The sequence below is a fragment of the Anabrus simplex genome, chromosome 6 (assembly GCF_040414725.1).
Source record: "Anabrus simplex isolate iqAnaSimp1 chromosome 6, ASM4041472v1, whole genome shotgun sequence".
Taxonomy (NCBI): Eukaryota; Metazoa; Arthropoda; class Insecta; order Orthoptera; family Tettigoniidae; genus Anabrus; species Anabrus simplex.
In genome coordinates, this window is record NC_090270.1 from 39,399,052 (window position 1) to 39,420,555 (window position 21,504).

At 43.9% G+C, this 21,504-nt stretch overlaps 1 protein-coding gene across 1 annotated transcript in view; it reads right to left on the reverse strand.

Annotated features, from left to right (window-relative positions):
- The window catches only part of LOC136876074 (dipeptidase 1), a 535,571-nt gene that overhangs the window by 260,601 nt on the left and 253,466 nt on the right, over window positions 1–21,504 (reverse strand). The window contains exon 9 of the mRNA XM_067149708.2: window positions 55–231. Within this exon, the coding sequence (XP_067005809.2) occupies window positions 55–231 (177 nt within the window). The remainder of the gene's footprint in view (window positions 1–54; window positions 232–21,504) is intronic.

A 21,504-nucleotide genomic window follows, 5' to 3' on the forward strand; every position in this document is an offset into this window, starting at 1 on the left:
ATATCGAAATAGCTTCTTCAGGTTATTGTTCAATGAAGATATTCTAATACACACCATTAATTTGAGCACGGAGTCAGGCACGTTGCGAGAAGTATTGCAGAGCGCCTGCGCAGACGAATGGGAGAATATGACAGGACTACGAGTAGCGTTTAGTGTAGCGATGACGGTCTCGAGGGCGGCGTGCGACAAGTCGACCACCACACCTAGACGGTTCAACTCGTGGATCACCACCTGTGGGGCACAGACAGGAGACTAAGGAATAGCATCAAACAGGAAATGCTATACTAAAGTAGCGTGCGATAAATCGACCATCACGCCCAGGATGTTGAGCTCGTGGATCACCACCTGTGGGGCACAGACAGGAGACATTAAGAACTAGCATCAAACAGGAAATGCTATACTAAAGTAGCGTGCGATAAATCGACCATCACGCCCAGGATGTTGAGCTCGTGGATCACCACCTGTGGGGCACAGACAGGAGACATTAAGAACTAGCATCAAACAGGAAATGCTATACTAAAGTAGCGTGCGATAAATCGACCATCACGCCCAGGATGTTGAGCTCGTGGATCACCACCTGTGGGGCACAGGCAGGAGACATTAAGATCTAGCATCAAACAGAAAATGCTATGTAGAGTGCTTATTTTGGAGTAACCTGTTTTACCACTTCGATTTTACAAATATTCTTCATTACGCATCGCCATCATCGATATCGTATCGATATATAGAAATGTGATTATGGATTTAGATTAACGGCTGAGAGAATTCGTCGTGCTGACAACACGACACCTCGTGATCTGCAGGCCTGCGGGCTGAGCAGCGGTCGCTTGGTAGTCCAAGGCCGTTCAGGGCTGTAGTGCCGTGGTTAGTTAGATATTTTTTTGTTATGGATTTACAGTACATGGCATGTAAGTCTTCTTTCCTTCTTTCTTTCTTAATCCGTTTAGCCTCCAGGGTTGGTTTTTCCCTCGGAATCAGCGACGGATCCCACCTCCACCGCCTGAAAGGTAGTGTCCTGGAGCGTAAGACTTTGGATCGGGGGAATACAGCTTGGGAGGAGGGTCAGTACCTCGCCCAGACGGCCTCACCTGCTATGCTGAACAGGAGCCTCGTGAGGGATGGGAAGATTGTAAGGGATAGACAAGGAAGAGGGAAGGAAGCGGCCGTGGCCTTAAGTTAGATACCATCTCGGCATTTGTCTGGAGGACAAGTGGGAAACGACGGTAAACCGCTTCGAGGATGGCTGAGATGGGAGTTGAACCCCCTCTACTACCTCCCGAGGCTGAGTGGACCCCGTTCCAGCCCTCGTACCACTTTTTAAATTTCGTGGCAGAGCCGGAAATCGAACACAGGCCTCTGGTGATGGCTGATAATCACACGTAGCACTACACCACAACTGCGGACGGCATGTAAGTCACCTAAGATATTAGTTCCATTTTTTGTGAACTGATGTCTTTTGAAATATGGTATTTACATCCACTGACGTCCGTATTTCATCCACATATCATTCAAATAGTAAGGGAAGAACATTCTCTTCTTGAAATAATGGAAATCCTGGATAACGTTTGTGAGGTACTTCAAAACAAATTGCAAGAGAAGTTCATTTCGTTCAAAGTTAAAGAGAAGTTAGATAATGCTGGAATAGAAGGTTTGCGACGCTCCTTCTTCTCTGTCTGTATTTATTTTCAGTTTCACATATGTTTAATTAATGTTACGAAATCTCGCCTTCTTTCTATACTGGCAATCTTCCACTTGAATGTTTTTCATACTGTCACAAGATGGCAGTAGTGTCCCCTCTCATACCTTTGACTTTTTTACCTCCTTGATTTTAAGTCTATTAATGATGTTTTTTTCTTTGAACTTCGGAGAAAGGCAAAATGGTGTCCAGAATCACGATGCTGGCCTTCTTACTATAATATTTACAATAGATTCTTCGTCTTCTCCTTTATTTGTTTACCCTCCAGGGTGGGTTTTTCTCTCGGACACTGCGAGGGAACTCACCTCTACCGCCTCAAGGGCAGTGTCCTGGAGCTTCAGACTCTGGGTCTGGGGATACAAGGATGACCAGTACCTCGTCCAGACGGCCTCACCTGCTATGCTGAGCAGGGGCCTTGTGGGAAATAGGAAGTTTGGAAGGGATAGACAGGGAAGAGGGAAGAGGGGTGCGGCTGTGAGCTTGCATCCGGGAGATAGTGGGTTCGAATCTCAAGTCAGCAGCCCTGATGATTGTTTTCCGTGGTTTCCCATTTTCACACCAGGCAAATGCTGGGGCTGTACCTTAATTAAGGCCACGGTTGCTTCCTTCCAACTTCTAGACCTTTCCTACCACATCGTCGCCATAAGACCTATCTGTGTCGGTGCGACGTAAAGCCACGAGCATAAAAGCGGGTATTTACACTCTGGTATCTAATATGTATCGCCTTGCTTTATCGCGATCTCCTCATTTGAGTTTCCCCCCGTGTTATCTCTGCTGATTGGTAATGTTATGTTTGGAATAACGAAAGGGGAGGGGTTGTCACAGGTTATGATAAAGACCCTTAAGTTAGTGTTTGTGTGGAGGAAGCTATGTTCTTGTATGTATCATTCTACGAATACTTCAAACGATGGTTGGTGGATGACGCTGAAAAGAGATATGCATTATTGTAATGTTGAAAATAAATTTGTGTTTGTCAGCTGTGTAAATCCTTTCAAACTGACGATGTAGAATCTTTTGACAAGTTCTGCGATTTCAAACTATTCCTGAATGAGAGCAGTAATGACTCTGAATTTAACAAGTTACCTTGTAGTCAGATATGGGCAAAGTATTTCAAGGAATTTACATGCGAATCTTTTTATAAGTATTTGTTAGACAAGCCAAAACTCCTAAAAACAACTGAATTTTCATAAAAGTACCATCAGAGTGTCTAAATTTGTTTCATTGTTTAAATTTTGTAAGAATTGACTGTAAAATATGGAAATGGATACATGTATGTTAAAATTAGAATAATTATATTAGAATACATGTCTAAATTCAAGCCCCCGTGGCTCAGGTGGCATTAATATTCTGAATTTAGACATATGAAAAATGCAAACCTACAACCTGTTTTCCAGTCAGTGACCGGGTCAGGGATAGAATGAATGAAGCCTCCATCTTGCGGCGAGGATAGGAATTGTGGCGGCTGCCGAGGCCTGTCGCATTCCTCTGGGGCAATGATTAATGACTGACAGATGAAATGAAATCATACTGGAGAGTGTTGCTGGATTGAAATATGAGAGGGAAAACCGGAGTACCCGGAGAAAAACCTGTCCCGCCTCCGCTTTGTCCAGCACAAATCTCAATAGCTCTATCAAACTTCAAAAAACACATTTCGAAAATCACTTCGGCCTAAATGCAGTTCCAAAAAAAACAGCCTAAAATCGCTTTTGTTTCTTCACTCGTTTCCTTTTTTATACAAATCCTAGCCATTTTAACTTATTTACAAAATATTTGTCCACCTCTCTGGTGAAGTGGTTAGTGTGATTAGTTGCCACCTCCGGAGGCCCGGGCTCGATTCCCGGCTCTGCCACGAAATTTGAAATTGTTACGAGGGATGGATCGGGGTTCACTCAGCCTCGGGAGGTCAACTGAGTAGAGGTGGGTTCGATTCCCACCTCAGCCATCCTGGAAGTGGTTTTGCGTGGTTTATCACTTCTCCTCCAGGCAAATGCCGGGATGGTACCTAACTTAAGGCGGCGGCCGCTTCCTTCCCTCTTCCTTGTCTATCCCTTCCAATCTTCCCATCCCCCACCAAGGCCCCTGTTCAGCATAGCAGGTGAGGCCGCCTGGGCGAGGTACTGGCCATCCTCCCCAGCTGTATCCCCCGACCCAGAGTTTGAAGCCCCAGGACACTGGCCTTGAGGTGGTAGAGGTGGGATCCCTCGCTGAGTCCGAGGGAAAAACCAACCTTGGCGGGTAAGCAGATTAAGAAGGAGAAGAAGAAGAAGAAGGCATATATCTTTCCGTAATGTGTTCCTTGGTTCAATACATCCAGTTGTTTTTGATATTTGAAAAATTCCCACACCGAATGTAGTTGTAAGGGGTTAAGTGAAACTCTGCATTGATTCACAATAGCGCTCGTAGTGATAGAAAAAAGGCAAACTGCTAATCTAATCGACCGGATAACGACGATTAAGAAAATGATTGTCATTTTTAGGAATAAATAAAGAATATATTCTCATATTTTATTTTATTTTATTTACCTCAAATTCGTAGCTTAATTTCTAGAATGTTTTCAACGTTGAGTTACTTGCCTGAAGAGCTAGAACTGTGGATTGTTGGCGAAGTGTAGGCGCTAAGGTTAGTCCAAGGTATTGGAACTGTTCGCTGTCCTCATAAAAACACTTGGGGAGATGAAAGTTATTACCATGGGACACATGAATATCAAATAAAGTATTTGTGGCTTGCCCGTAAATTGCCGCGCAAATAGAAACAATTAACATTCCATGGTTTCCCATTTCTCTATGTGATGTTTGGGCGCCAGGGCTACAAAACTGTAAACCAAAATTTATATTTACTAGCATAGAGACTTATACTTAAATCACAGGGGTAGGATTTTAAATAATTAACCATTAAGTATCGCTTAAGAAAGAAAATTAACGCAATATAAAATACAAAGATAGGAATTTATTATGTATTGGATTTGGTTAATATGTTGAAATATAGTTGTTGTCATTTCATCTCATATTTATGTATACGGAAAAGGTTATTCTTGAGCGTGGAACATTACATGACTCACTGGGTTTAACTCATGAGCCAAGGCTAGTAAACAGCGACCCGCGCGTGAGGCTTGCAAGCTGGTCAGCTACATCATCGACACGCCTACTGGACTTGTCAAGAAAGAAGAGAAGGGGAGTTGATAATTCGATCTACGAATCAGATACTTCGTTGTATATGAGTTTTGAGATTGAACTGTTACCAAGAGTGGGGGTGAGCCCGGATGTATAGAGATTATCACCACGAGAACGGCACCTAACTAACTTCTACTGTGAACATCTACTGTGAACGACGTTATTGATTTTTGTACAGTGTGTTGTCGCTTCGATACAGTACTTCGCTGCGGTTATGGTATCGGATCTACGTGAAACGAAACAAGCTTACGGCTCGTGTTATATTCAGTAAATCTTCTGGATGAAGAACTATGTTTAGTTCAAGTCTACGGAATTTGGTACAAGTCTGTACCGTATAAATAGTATAGCTCAGTTGGATTGAGATTTCTACTAATATGGAAAAATCATATCTCTGAATTTTCTTCTCTTACGATCAACGCTGATCAGTTTTTACAAGTATAGGGCCAATATCTAATTTAAGGACTAGGCAATTAGAGAGTGCTAGGCCAGATAGCCCGTACCAGATCAGAGAAGGAAGGAACGATGCCCATGGAGCAAATTCTACATCGAGAAGAAGAGAACGAGTAACCACGGAAACCCGATGACTTCAACGAAAGCTGCAATTGGTGAGCTTCAATTAGATAAAGCAAGCAATTAGTAAATTCAGTAAAGTAAATTCTAAATCCCTCCACGCTTTAAGGAACTTTTCCGATTCATCTCATTTTTTTTGTATAATAAATTCATTTGTATTTTATATTGCGATAATTTTCTTTCTTAAGCGATACTTAATGGTTAATTACACTGACTGACAGTGACAATGCAACACCAAGGAGGAGTGGTTCGAAAGGGATGAAAGTTGGGGAAAAAACAGAGACGGCACGGACGAATAATTGATGTTTATTTCAAACCGATATGCAGGTTACACAATGCGCACGGCATCGACTCAGTAGGATGTAGGACCACCGCGAGCGGCGATGCACGCAGAAACACGTCGAGGTACAGAGTCAATAAGAGTGCGGATGGTGTCCTGAGGGATGGTTCTCCATTCTCTGTCAACCATTTGCCACAGTTGGTCGTCCGTACGAGGCTGGGGCAGAGTTTGCAAACGGCGTCCAATGAGATCCCACACGTGTTCGATTGGTGAGAGATCCGTAGAGTACGCTGGCCACGGAAGCATCTGTACACCTCGTAGAGCCTGTTGGGAGATGCGAGCAGTGTGTGGGCGGGCATTATCCTGCTGAAACAGAGCATTGGGCAGCCCCTGAAGGTACGGGAGTGCCACCGGCCGCAGCACATGCTGCACGTAGCGGTGGGCATTTAACGTGCCTTGAATACGCACTAGAGGTGACGTGAATCATACGCAATAGCGCCCCAAACCATGATGCCGCGTTGTCTAGCGGTAGGGCGCTCCACAGTTACTGCCGGATTTGACCTTTCTCCACGCCGACGCCACACTCGTCTGCGGTGACTATCACTGACAGAACAGAAGCGTGACTCATCGGAGAACACGACGTTCCGCCATTCCCTCATCCAAGTCGCTCTAGCCCGGCACCATGCCAGGCGTGCACGTCTATGCTGTGGAGTCAATGGTAGTCTTCTGAGCGGACGCCGGGTGTGCAGGCCTCCTTCAACCAATCGACGGGAAATTGTTCTGGTCGATATTGGAACAGCCAGGGTGTCTTGCACATGCTGAAGAATGGCGGTTGACGTGGCGTGCGGGGATGCCACCGCTTGGTGGCGGATGCGCCGATCCTCGCGTGCTGACGTCACTCGGGCTGCGCCTGGACCCCTCGCACGTGCCACATGTCCCTGCGCCAACCATCTTCGCCACAGGCGCTGCACCGTGGACACATCCCTATGGGTATCGGCTGCGATTTGACGAAGCGACCAACCTGCCCTTCTCAGCCCGATCACCATACCCCTCGTAAAGTCGTCTGTCTGCTGGAAATGCCTCCGTTGACGGCGGCCTGGCATTCTTAGCTATACGCGTGTCCTGTGGCACACGACAACACGTTCTACAATGACTGTCGGCTGAGAAATCACGGTACGAAGTGGGCCATTCGCCAACGCCGTGTCCCATTTATCGTTCGCTACGTACGCAGCACAGCGGCGCATTTCACATCATGAGCATACCTCAGTGACGTCAGTCTACCCTGCAATTGGCATAAAGTTCTGACCACTCCTTCTTGGTGTTGCATTTGCTCTGTCAGTCAGTGTATATGCAAACACAATATTACTTACATGTTCTTGTCACGAGGGAACCTGAAGAACGACCGCGCATTTTTCTCTACTTCGTAATTACTGCAGCAAAACACAGCACATACCTTTCCCCTCATGTTGAGAGGAGATATCAAGGAATGACACACGCTACTATTTAATTATGTCAACTGACTGAAAACGCATAAATAACACCAAAAACTTCACACAAAAATACACGTGCTCTTATGACAGAATCAGTACCGTTCAGGTCTATCCGCTAGAGTGAGCTCCAATAGTTGTCCCTCGATATCTCGCTCAGTGTCGGGTATTGTCTCTACTGTATTTGGTAGTATTTAGCGGATCTTGAAAATATAAGTTGGTAACACTGGTTTCGGATGCAGCATGTTACTGAGTTGGGAGGCCATATTGAACAGTGTTTGCAACTAAAAATCCTAATAAAAGGGTCAGAATCACCGTTATCATGTGCCTGATCTTTCCTGCGATCCCACCATTGCTTACAGCGCTATATTTTCGCCTGGTGGCAAGACTTGGAACTAATAATTTTTATTGCATAATTCGTGAGCGCATTGCCTAGTTAGCATATCTACTAAATTTCAGTCTCCTACGATAATTACAGCCAGTGCTGTAGTGCGTTTAACACCGTCAGTTTAATTGTGTACAACCGGTACATTGTCCACTGTACAATGGACTAGGACTGTTCTCAGACGGCTGATTTTCTCACAACAAAAGTGCAACGTCCTACAGATAGAATGGGACTATAAAACATTTTGTTTCTTCTAAAAAAGTAAATTCTCAGAGGCTTGCAGACTGAACGCTGAAAGGCATAACAGTCTATAATGATAATGTATGTATGTATGAAAAACTTTCGTCCGCCTCTGTGGCGTAATGGTTAGTGTGATTAGCTGCCACCCCCCCGGAGGCTCGGGTTCGATTCCCGGCTCTGTCACGAAATTTGAAAAGTTGTACGAGGGCTGGAACGGGGTCCACTCAGCCTCGGGAGGTAAACTGAGTAGAGGTAGGTTCGATTCCCACTTCAGCCATCCTCGAAGTGGTTTTTCGTGGTTTCCTACTTCTCCTCCAGGCAAATGCCGGGATGGTACCTAATTTAAGCCCACAGCCGTTTCCTTCCCTCTTCCTTGTCTATCCCTTCCAATCTTCCCATCCCCCCGCATAGCAGGTGAGGCTGCCCCCGACCCAGGGTCTAAAGCTCCAGGACACTGCCCTTCAGGCGGTAGAGGTGGGATCCCTGGCTGAGTCCGAGGGAAAAACCGACCCTGGAGGGAAACATATAAAGACGAAGAAGGAGAATAATAATAAAAAAACCTTCTAGGTTGGTCGGTCGTTCGTATTAGCGCGATATTTCTTAAATAATTCTTGTACAAGCTCCCAGTATGTTAATTAATAATTCATGAAGACAATTCCATATGTAACGGGATGGAGGGGATATATATTTACCCCGTGTTCGCAATTCATCTGCTTTTGTGTGTCTAATCTGCTGCACAATGGCTCCACTCAGTGTGGTTTCTCCTGTTCGTATGAATTGTTCCCGCACTCTGCTAAGTAATTCCCACTATCGTGGTGCTGTGCTTTCTTTCCCTCCTTGGCTATAACTCTCCGACATTGGCAACTCCCCATTGAGGACACCTTCTCTCATACTGACATCATTCACAAGGTGAATTCGAAATAAATTGCACGAAATTTTAGTCGACTACCCCTGAATCCTCAACAACGGCAGCCCTAAGACAGTTTTTAAGATGCCTGGTACTTGCCGTAAGAGGGGAAACATTATCTCATACTGCAATTATTAAGAGAGGAATTCCTCAAGCCAGTGTTATTAGGCCTTTATGTTTTATTATAAAGTATAGGCCTATATTTCATCCCCTTAGCAGATTTGGACTTGTAGAAATTCAGGAATATTATGGACAAGGCTAGAAATTGGTATATACCGGGTGATACAACTGCCTCTCCTTTTTCCCAAACATATGCAATCAGGTAGGAATTAAATACATCTTAGTCCGATATAGACATCCCCGCACAATGCAAAAACGGTACAAGTGGCAGTGAGTGAGGTCCTTCTCAAAATCACTGTACAATTGTATGTAGAGCGAAGTCCAATGCTCGAGTCATTTCTACGAAACGTTACTGTACTGAACAAACCATAGTCACAGCTATAGCTGTCGGTAGAGAACTGCGTACCTGATTGGTTCAAGAGAGCATTTTCTTTTGACAGAAAAGGGTGGTCACAGTATCATAGAAAACGTGATAGGATAGGACCAATTACAGACATGTCAATTCACCGCCATTTTGTATAGTCTCATCACATCAAAATTGATAGAAACGCGTTTTCTTTCTTTCTTTCTTTCTTTCTTTCTTTCCTTCTTTCTTAATCTGTTTACCCTCCAGGGTTGGTTTATCCCTCGGACTCAGCGAGGGATCCCACCTCTACCGCCTCAAAGGCAGTGTCCTGGAGCTTCAGACTCTTGGTCGGGGGATACAACCAGGGAGGATGACCAGTACCTCGCCCAGGCGGACTCATCTGCTTTGCTGAACAGGAGCCGTGCTGGGGTATGGGAAGATTTGAAGGGATAGGCAAGGAAGAGGGTAGGAAGCGGCCGTGGCCTTAAGTTAGGTACCATCCCGGCATTTGCCTGCAAGAGAAGAGGGGAAACCACGGAAAACCACTTCCAGGATAGTTGAGGTAGGAATCGAACCCACCTCTACTCATTTGACCTCCCGAGGCTGAGTGGACCCCGTTCCAGCCCTCGTGATACTTTTAACATTTCGTGGCAGAACCGGGAATGGAACCCGGGCCTCCGGGGGTGGCAGCTAATCACACTAACCACTACACCACAGAGGCGGCCTCTGTGATGGCTTACGCCATGTAATTACTACCGTTACAGCCTTCAATAATAAAATCATAAAACTTTATGAAGCGAGAACTTTCGCCCTCCTCGTGAATACAGAGTTGTAAAAGAAAGCAGGAAGTAGCTGCGCGGAATTAGGCATGTTAGATGTTCATGGATAAGCTGCATGGGACAGTGAGGTTTCGAAACCGAACTGAGTTATGCCTTTTTAACAATTTTATTTCGTATTCTCCTAGGCATCCTTTACGAAGACTTGACTTTTCTGAAGTCTCAGATATTCTTCTAAGGATGTTATAATAAACGGACATAATAATTATCGCCACATAAGCACCGACTACGGAAAAAATCATTGTGAATACCACCTGAAACATAATGTTGGACCCGTTTAACCAAGCAATAAGTACATACTCTACGCGTAAGGAATGGTTGCTACTATCTAGGCTTAAAAGTGCGGTGTTTGCAGCAAGGTAAACCTGTCTGCACATTCGAATTCAGAACTTGTAACATACGAGATAAGTTTCGAAGCTATAGCGTAGTAAAGAGATACGAGACCTACTCTTCGTCGTCAGGAGTGGCTCGACGGATTCAGAGTTTGAATATAGCTACAAGCTTTTCATTTTTATACTCTTAAGGCATTCGTAGTTAAGGTTTGACTTATTAAGGTTTAACTTCCTTAAGAGTCACTTTTCACCTTTAGAAAGAAAGCATACATCAGAAAGCGATAATAACATGCGACTTTTGTATGGCAAACGGCTTCATCTAATGAAGCGCACTGCACTTATTGTCAGCGTTATGGCATATGCATTCATCCAAGCAACTGCGTACGTTCGAATCGAAGAACGACAGGACTTCATACGCAGGGCTCATGAAACAACACCTAGTAATCTTTACAGCAAAGTGGAGACAGGTTCCACAGTATACGTTGCAGCAAGCGATAATGACTCACCTCTGCCGTACTCAGATATGCATTAACGAAGGAGGTGGTCATTTTAAACATTTCCTTCATTAATCGAATGGCCATGCACAAGCGCATTGCACCTCTGTCGGTAATAGCTTATTTTACTTCAAATAGCTCTTTTAAGAGCTACTTAGAAATGAAAATTACAGAGTACCTGCGATATGAGAACTGATCATGATTTAGATTTGTCTTCAACAATGCGACTCACACGAACATTTAACAACGAAATAAAAGAATCATCCTATGTCGGACTCGAGCCTCCGACTAACGAGCACACCTTTCCTCCTCTAACTTCAAGCACGCTCGGCTATCACAAGCTGTCGTTTGCCTTCGTTATATCAACACTAATTCTACTCATTCAGCCGTCATGTACATGAAGTTTCTGTGATACAGAATTTTCACGATTCTTTATCATCATTCGGTATTTTATCATTAATGGTGATTTGACACGAATAAATGAATTACAGAAAGCGTAGTAAGAGCAGACATCGCTGTGAGTAGCCAAAGTCAATGTTTTTAGGTTAGGCTATAATCTGCGGGTAGCATAAAACTGAGTGAATAGGTGCAGCTGTACCACCCGGTATATTACTGAATATATTCTCCCCTTACGGGCAAGTTATAATGTAACTTTTATAATGTAAGGTAATCAATATTTGACTTAAACACAAACACTAAAACTAAACTACCAAAAATGTGCTTGTAATTTTCATAAATTCGGAGGGGAATGAAATTACAAACACATTTTTGGTTGTTTGTAATTTCATTCCCCGCAGAATTTATGAAAATTACGATTAATATTTTTTTATCTTCTGACCTTACTAAACACTTTCCCTATAACGAATTACGTGAAGGCCATTTATGAAAAGTGTTTTCTTGGTATTCTTTTTAACGTAGTATTTCAGCGTTGCTCGTGGGATGTTAAACGCTTTACTGGCACGTTTGTAACCCATTATCTTGTCCCTCACTGCCTTAATAGCCTTTTTCATAGCCTCCTCATCACAGTGCTTGCGTTTCCCATCTGAAAACAATAATGAACATAAATAAGAAATAAAATGAATAGGACGAAATTACGAACATTCACTGATTCATTATAATGGCCGCTACAGTAAGTCACGCCAACCACCTCACTGTAGTGATTACTCGCCAGGAACTCTCACAACAAGACAACGGGACGAGGATACGAGTGTGCGTGCGGCTAAACATTAGGTACCAACCGTGCAAACTGGAAATTCCTAGGGGGACGAAATTAGGAGCGGGGACGGAATTTGGCTCCCCTAACTTATATATTTATAAATAATATGTGTAAAAAAAGTAGAATCTGAGATAAGGCTTTCTTCGGATAATGTTATACTGTATAGATTAATACACTGACTGACAGAGCAAATGCAACACCAAGAAGGAGTGGTCAGAACTTTATGCCAATTGCAGGGTAGACTGACGTCACTGAAGTATGCTCATGATGTGAAATGCGCCGCTGTGCTGCGCACGTAGCGAACGATAAATGGGACACGGCGTTGGCGAATGGCCCACTTCGTACCGTGATTTCTCAGCCGACAGTCATTGTAGAACGTGTTGTCGTGTGCCACAGGACACGTGTATAGCTAAGAATGCCAGGCCGCCGTCAACGGAGGCATTTCCAGCAGACAGACGACTTTACGAGGGGTATGGTGATCGGGCTGAGAAGGGCAGGTTGGTCGCTTCGTCAAATCGCAGCCGATACCCATAGGGATGTGTCCACGGTGCAGCGCCTGTGGCGAAGATGGTTGGCGCAGGGACATGTGGCACGTGCGAGGGGTCCAGGCGCAGCCCGACTGACGTCAGCACGCGAGGATCGGCGCATCCGCCGCCAAGCGGTGGCAGCCCCGCACGCCACGTCAACCGCCATTCTTCAGCATGTGCAAGACACCCTGGCTGTTCCAATATCGACCAGAACAATTTCCCGTCGATTGGTTGAAGGAGGCCTGCACTCCCGGCGTTCGCTCAGAAGACTACCATTGACTCCACAGCATAGACGTGCACGCCTGGCATGGTGCCGGGCTAGAGCGACTTGGATGAGGGAATGGCGGAACGTCGTGTTCTCCGATGAGTCACGCTTCTGTTCTGTCAGTGATAGTCACCGCAGACGAGTGTGGCGTCGGCGTGGAGAAAGGTCAAATCCGGCAGTAACTGTGGAGCGCCCTACCGCTAGACAACGCGACATCATGGTTTGGGGCGCTATTGCGTATGATTCCACGTCACCTCTAGTGCGTACTCAAGGCACGCTAAATGCCCACCGCTACGTGCAGCATGTGCTGCGGCCGGTGGCACTCCCGTACCTTCAGGGGCTGCCCAATGCTCTGTTTCAGCAGGATAATGCCCGCCCACACACTGCTCGCATCTCCCAACAGGCTCTACGAGGTGTACAGATGCTTCCGTGGCCAGCGTACTCTCCGGATCTCTCACCAATCGAACACGTGTGGAATCTCATTGGACGCCGTTTGCAAACTCTGCCCCAGCCTCGTACGGACGACCAACTGTGGCAAATGGTTGACAGAGAATGGAGAACCATCCCTCAGGACACCATCCGCACTCTTATTGACTCTGTACCTCGACGTGTTTCTGCGTGCATCGCCGCTCCCGGTGGTCCTACATCCTACTGAGTCGATGCCGTGCGCATTGTGTAACCTGCATATCGGTTTGAAATAAACATCAATTATTCGTCCGTGCCGTCTCTGTTTTTTCCCCAACTTTCATCCCTTTCGAACCACTCCTCCTTGGTGTTGCATTGTCACTGTCAGTCAGTGTACATAAGTTACAATATTGTGAGAAACTGCAAAATGACCTCAACAATGTTGTGACACGAACAGCAGGTAATGGTATGTTGATAAATGGGGTTAAGTCAGGTTGTCAGTTTCACTAATAGGAAAAGTCCTCTCAGTTTTAAATATTGCGTTGAAGGGGTGAAAGTTCCTTATAGGAATCACTGTAAGTACCTAGGTGTTAATGTAGAGAAATATTTTCGTTGGGGTAATCACATAAATGGGATTGTAAATAAATGGTAGGGGGCCTACATGGTATAAAATTGAAATGAAATGAAATGGCGTATGACTTTTAGTGCCGGGAGTGTCCGAGGATATGTTCGGCTCGCCAGATGCAGGTCTGTCGATTTGATTCCCGTAGGCGACCTGCGCGTCGTGATGAAGATGAAATGATGATGAAGACAACATATACACCCCGCCCCGTGCCAGCGAAATTAGCCAAATATGGTTAAAAGTACCGACTCTGCCGGGAATCGAACCGAGGAACCCTGTGACCAAGGGCCAGCACGCTAACCATTTAGCCATGGAGCCGGACGGTACATGTTTATGAGGGTTTTTAGGGGTTGTATTAAGGATGTAAATGAGAGGGATTGACGTCTCCGGTAAGACTCCAACTAGAGCATGTTTCCAGTGTATGAGACGCTCACAGGATTACTTGATTCGAAAACTGAAAGAAAAAAACTCCAAAGGAATGCAGATCGATTTGTTCTCGGTCATTTTCGACAAAAGTGTAGCGTTACGGAAAAAAATGTAAACATGTTGCAAAGTTTGGTCTGGGAAGACTTGGAAGAATGGGGACGAGATGTTCGACTAAGTGATATGTTACGAGCTGTCATTGGAGAGATGGCGTGGAATGACATTAGTAGATGAATAGGTCTGAGTGGTGTTTTTAAAAGTAGGAAAGATCACAATATGAATATAAAGTTGGAATTCAAGAGAACAAATTGGGGAAAATACTCGTTTATAGGAATGGTTCTAATATTCAGAAGAAATCGATCACCTGTATGTCACTTTGATAAGGTTGGCACATTGAAATCAATACAGTGAAATAGGGATTATTTATTTAGATTGTGCAATTTACTTCGATATTACAGCATTTCAGATATTAGATATTGGGGCAAATATTCGTTTGTAGGAACTCCTGTTCTGATTGGAAAGCTTTCGGATAGTTCACCTCTGAACCTGACCTTGGACATCGTGTTCCTCAGAGTGGCTTGAACCAATCGTAGGGTCTTCCCATCCAGACCAAGTTCCCAAAGTATGGAGAAAAGGGTGTCTCTGTACACAGAGTCATAAGCTTTCTGAAAATCTACTAGGACCACCACCCAGGGATGTCCACCTCGACTTTTGTAATTGAGAACTGTCTTCAGATTGTGTATCTGTTCTGGACAAGATCTAGTCTTATGGAAACAAGCTTGGTATTCTCCTAACTGTGAGTCTAGCTGTGTGGTGACTCTATTGAGCAGGGCTACAGAGAGGATATTGTAGGTAATTTGTAATAAGAAAATACCTCTATAATTGTTGAGGTCTGTCTTACTTCCCTTCTTGTGGAGGGGATGAATCACAGCAGACGTCCATCCTTCGGGTAGGGACTCTGTTGTCCATATGTCCTTTATGATTTGATGGATGCTCTGCAAAGACTGGTCCATGTTTCCACATCTCGGCAACTATGCCGTCTTCACCTGAAGCCTTGTTGTTGTCCTTTATTTCTTCTCTCGTAGGTGGTTGATAATCAGGTTTCCTGTGTGAAGTCTCAAGGAAAATAAGCTTTTCTTTAGGTTCCTCTGCGTTTAGTAGCTTCTGGAAATAATCTGCAAGAGTTTTGGTGCAGTCTTTATTGTTCAGTTGAAGTTTTCCATCTGGCCCGTGGAGGATGAGGGTAGGGGCTGTGTACTGGGTCGTTTGCTTCTTAAATCCTTTGTACAGGTCTCTTGAGTTGTTTCCCTGAAAATTATTTTCAGCCTGTTGTATTAGGCTCCTGAGGTAATTTCTCTTGGCACTGCGGATGGTGTTAGCTGTAGCTTTCCTTGGCATGAGGAAGGCTTAATAATTGGCTTCAATTTTATGTTTGTTCCACCTAGTCCAGGCTTTACGCCTTTCATCTATATCCTCATCACACTTTGAACTCCACCATGGGTGTTTGCCTTTGGCTAATGAGGCAGGGATAGTTTCTTGAGCGGCATCCAGCAAGGCCTTTTGTAAGGCAGGCCATCCTCCTTTTTCTGTGTTCTTCCTGAGGGTATCCTGAAAATCACAATCCTCATAGGGCAGCCGCAGGGTGTTGAACCTGGGTGTCATATGACTAATTTCGAGAGTTTGGTGTTTTTCTAAAGGGTTGCATATTAATCTTGACAAGTGAAAGATAGTGATCAGAATCTATGTTGGCTCCTCGTAATACCTTGACGTTCTGTATGTCCGTATGATGTTTCCGTGCTATAGCAACATGTTTTAACTGGAATTCACCAAGCATAGGATTTGGACTCCTCCAGGTTTTGGCCTTTCTAGGTACGCGTTTGAAGGCTGTTGATTTCAGGACTAAGTTGTACTTGTCACAGAGCTCAATGAGACGTTCTACATTTCTGTTTGTTCTCTTATGGGTTGGATAATGGCCTACTATCTTCCGGTACTTCCACTCCTTACCGACTTGTGCATTGAAGTCCCCCATGAGTATGATGGAATGGTGGGAAGGTATCTTATATAGAGTTTCTTCTAAGGTGGCCCAGCATTGTTCTACATTTTCCAGGTTTGAACGGTTTGTGTCATTCGTGGGTGAGTGGAAATTTACGATTGTGTATGCTCTATTACGAGACCTGAAGGATAACGAGGAGGTCCTTCCGTTAGGTGAAGTGAAATCTAAAATATGGTCAACCATCTTGTGGTGTACCGCAAACCCAGTACGAAATTGTGGAAGTGTCTTGATAACTCTTTCACCAGGTTTCCTCTTGTAGATTCTGTACACTCCGGACTCTATTGCATCCTCATGGGTAAACCGAGTCTCTTGTAGCGCTGTTATCATGACCTTATACTTTTCCAGCACGTCAAGCGTTTGTTTGAGCTTGCCTATCTTCAGTAGGGAATTAATATTTACTGTAGCAAAGTACTCGATATTTCTCTTTGGTTGTCGTTTAGCAGAAATAGATAGAAGTGGGAAGCATGAAGGTGCAGGTTCCCCAGAATCCGATGACCTGCTTGCCCCAGACTGTGTGGGGGTGGATTGTTTACCACCTGGGGTACATTTCTGAATATTCTTTGTCTCCATCTTTCGAGTATTACGAGAGTCGTAATGGTGGTTACTTAAAAGGTAACGGGTTTTTAACTATCAAGGTTGTAAGCCTTGAAGCCACCAACACTGATCGGCTGACCGACCTAGTTTCCCGCTGGGATTGGTTACGCAATCTTCCACTGGGTTGCTCGGTTTAACAGGGACACCTCTTATAGGTTACATGCTGGAGTTGAGTGAAAGAGGCTAAGTTGGGTTCTCTTGCTGAACCCAATATGTTATAGTTGCAGATGACAAGCAACGACGCGTTTCACTCCCATTTGCCCAGAGCCATGTGCTGACAAAAGCCACATGGACTCCTCTCAGGTTAATTCCTGGGACTTCTTCTTCGTCTTCTTCTTCTTCTTCTTATTGTTATTATTATTATTATTATTATTATTATTATTATCTATATTAAATGAGTTTATTAAAACAGCTTGGGCCAATCCATCCATCCGTTCTACTGGATCTGAGTAATCATAAAATCTGCGTAATCATAAAATCAAATCATGAAAAAAATGGCGTATGGCATTTTTAAAATTACTATTTGCTACGTCGCACCCACACAGATAGGTCTCATGGCGACAATGGGACAGGAAAGGCTTAGGAATGGGAAGGAAGAGGCCGTGGCCTTAATTAAGGTACAGCCCCAGCATTTGCCTTGTGTGAAAATGGGCGTATGTCTTTTAGTGCCACGAGGGTCCGAGGACATGTTCGGCTCACCAGGTGCAGGTCTTTTGATTTGACTCCCGTAGGTGACCTGCGCGTCATGATGAGGATGATGATGCAGACGACACATACACACAGCCCCCGTGCCAGCGAAATTAACTAGTGATGGTTAAAATTCCCGACCCTGTCGGGAATCTAACGCGGGACTCCTGTGACTAAAGGCCAGAACGCTAACCATTTAGCCATGGAAATCAAGTCATTAAATGATTACTCCAACAATTGCAGGCGAAGGCTTACCCTAACCCGCAATACATTCTGTACTTAGCAGGTTGCTAAGCAACTAACACTTGCATGCTGACAGGCTATACGTAATTGTCATCCTGTAATCAATTACTCTCTTTCTTCCTCTGATACTCCATGATTCTCTAACTTTTCCCAGCTTCCAAATATACTCAACAGATGGCAGAGCGTTCCTAACAACGTACATGCTGCTAAGAGAAAAACAGAAGAGAAAAACCCCACCATGACATTCGCCTTAGAAATTATCTGGGAACAACTATCGAAGGATAACCTAGCTATACCAGAAAGCGTGAAGGCTATGTGTCTTTAAAAAGTTCTTTGCCTGGCAAGAAATGCTCCTGCGAGACTAACCTATGAGCTCACAAGACAACCGCTCTACAGAGAAGAACTGTGATTAAAAATACCATTGCTTTCTACGACGTACCACCAAGCTTTACACCAAGAACTGCAGGATAAACAAAGTTAAAATATGGATAGATTTTTTTACAAACACACGGCTGACGTAAGAATGGATAAATTATGACTACGAACTACGCATGCTATAACGCGCTTCTTATTAAATGTTTACTAAACTATTGAAAAGGGCAGGCATACTATAACGCACTTCTTAAAAAATGTTTATTAAACTATTGAAAAGGGCAGGCAGAACAATATGACACGACAGACATATCAAGATGAGTTATCTGACCTACTTATAACGAATACTGCGGAGCAGCGCGGGTCCACAAGTTATTATTATTATTATTATTATTATTATTATTATTATTATTATTATTATTATTATTATTATTATTATTATTGCATGTAGGCCGAGCTGCCGGCAATGGACGATTGATCTTAGTCAATGTTCTCTATAAGTGGACAGCAACTCGTTGGAAGGGAAGATGAGCGATCAAACGTTTCGCTGACAGTGCCCGGCGGTAATCCGGTAACATGTATCGTAACTTACCGGGTTGTTGAAAGTTCGGTCTGCCTGAGGGGAGATCGATGGCTCAGGAGACTAGCGCTGCCAAACAAAGGGAAAGGAGCCTGTAATCAATTACTCTCTCTCTCTTCCCTGATTGAAAAAGACGAGTTCATCCTGAAATGTTTAGTCCGTCCAGAGATAGTAATGTGATTCAGATATCTTCAGTCTTAGCTTACTGAGTGGAGGACACTGCGTGGCCTTGCATTGCGACCGATTAGATATTTTTTCTTCCCATAATTTTAGTGAAAAATGCTGTGAGACTGGTAGTGGAGATTATTGTTTTAAGAGGAAAGGCGGACATTTGAGAGTTGCTGTTTTAATCAATAAATTAACTCCAAACGGTCTTAGCTATTAACATGGTTAAGGCTTCACATTCACAAAATATGCACTTCATGGTTTCATCTCACACAAGAGGAATTCATTTAGCCTGCAATGAGCAGATCAGTTATTCAAGTTCTTGTCTTCAGTCATAATAAGGGATGAATGCTGTTTTAAGCTACTGGATCCGGCTCCAAGATATGGTGAACTCACTCTATCACCCGACACTATTCGTTTTTTTTGGTTCGTTTTGGCCTACTAGGGCAACGGGGCTCGTCTTAACTCTTAGCTAAAATATTCTGCTTTTTCTTGGCCCAGTATGATTTTATTTTCTGTCTGTGTGCCTGCTTCCTTCCATCCGTCCACTTATGTCTGGTGGTCTCTGTACTCTTTTTGCTTGTGAGGGACAGTGGGAAGACTTCCTGTAGGATGGCCTGTCAGTACTGAGATCGGTTCTCTGTGGTCTCTGATGGGATCTGTAGTTTCTCTAGTCTGATGTCACCGAGGTGATCCAGTTGGTCTCGGAAACCTTTCCCCTACTTGTTACTGTGAGGATTCTGTGGTGAGCCTGCAGTGTTTCAAGCGGCCCGAAGAAAGTCAGTCGCCTTTTCCTCATAGAGGTGACTATGTCTTCCGGATGTTCGTAGAGTTCGTTGTTGTACCTGATCCTGTAGGCACCGTCCTCCTGTCCTATGGGTCCTAGTATCCTCCTGAAAATCTTCCTTTCTGGCTTCCTGAGTGGGCCCTTTCGATTCGTCAACAGGCACTCAAAGGCGTAGAGTACAGAGGGTCTTACTACTGAGTTGTGGTGCTTCAGCTTCAGGTTCTGGGAGAGGTACTTGGAGGTGTAGATTTTTATTAATTAATAGGAAAAGATAACGTTTAGAAGTACTAGTGCCGAGCATCCTACAAAAACTGCCAAATAATCTTAAAAATCCACATTCAAGGAGAAAATGGAAAACTTGCTGAAATAATTTATAATACGAAGTGTGTTAGCGAACTAGTAATATTAGTGCCTTAATTTGAAAAATTTAATATCAAATATAAATTACTATTTAGACTGTAAGAAGGATATACAGTTTAGCATTATCATAATATTATTACCTACGCCATGAAAGTGTGCCTTTCCTGGCGAGGCGTAGTGTTTACAATGCGCTATGTCTTCTGGTATGAGCTAGAGCAGTTTTGTTACTTCCTTGGCATTGATAATATGAAAGTGACCTTGGTATGAGTGATGCTAGTAATGCTATTGCTTAAGCAGGCATGCAGGCAGTCCCTGTTATGAATGTTATATGAAAATTTTGCTCATAAAATCGGTTGATGCATGCATTTCAGTATGCCTGGCAGACTGATATGTAATAGCAGCGAGGAAAGCAACGGGAAACTACCCCACTCCTAATTTCCCTAGTACGCTTCTTCAGTGATGCCTAAGCCATCTTGGTAGCAAATTTTAGAGCTGTTGAGGACTTCGAGCTGAGAATTGAACGTACACCACGAAAGTGATACAATATCTATCTGATGACAGCCATTATCTGCCGACAAGCGCATGCACATTTAGCAGATGCAAATTGTAGAAAATAGAAACTTAATATGATGACGGAGGTTGTGCAAATAAGTTAAGATGAATGAAATAAACCGTATTATTATTATTATTATTATTATTATTATTATTATTATTATTATTATTATTATTATTATTATTATTATTACAAGCTGATTTACGTCGCACCGACACAGATAGGCCTTAATGGCGACGATGGGACAGAAAAGGGCTAGAAGTTGGAAGGAAACAACCGTGGCCTTATTTAAGATACATCCCCAGCATTTGCAGGTGTGAAAATGGGAAACCACGGAAAACCATCTTCAGGGCTGTCGTCAGTGGGGCTCCAACCCACTATCTCCCGAATACTGGATACTGGTCGCACTTAAGCGGCTGCAGCTATCGATTTCGGTGTTATTATTATTATTATTATTATTATTATTATTTATTATTATTATTATTTTTACAAGCTGATTTACGTCGCACCGACACAGATAGGCCTTAATGGCGACGATGGGACAGAAAAGGGCTAGAAGTTGGAAGGAAACAACCGTGGCCTTATTTAAGATACATCCCCAGCATTTGCCAGGTGTGAAAATGGGAAACCACGGAAAACCATCTTCAGGGATGTCGTCAGTGGGGCTCCAACCCACTATCTCCCGAATACTGGATACTGGTCGCACTTAAGCGACTGCAGCTATCGATTTCGGTGTTATTATTATTATTATTATTATTATTATTATTATTATTATTATTATTATTATTA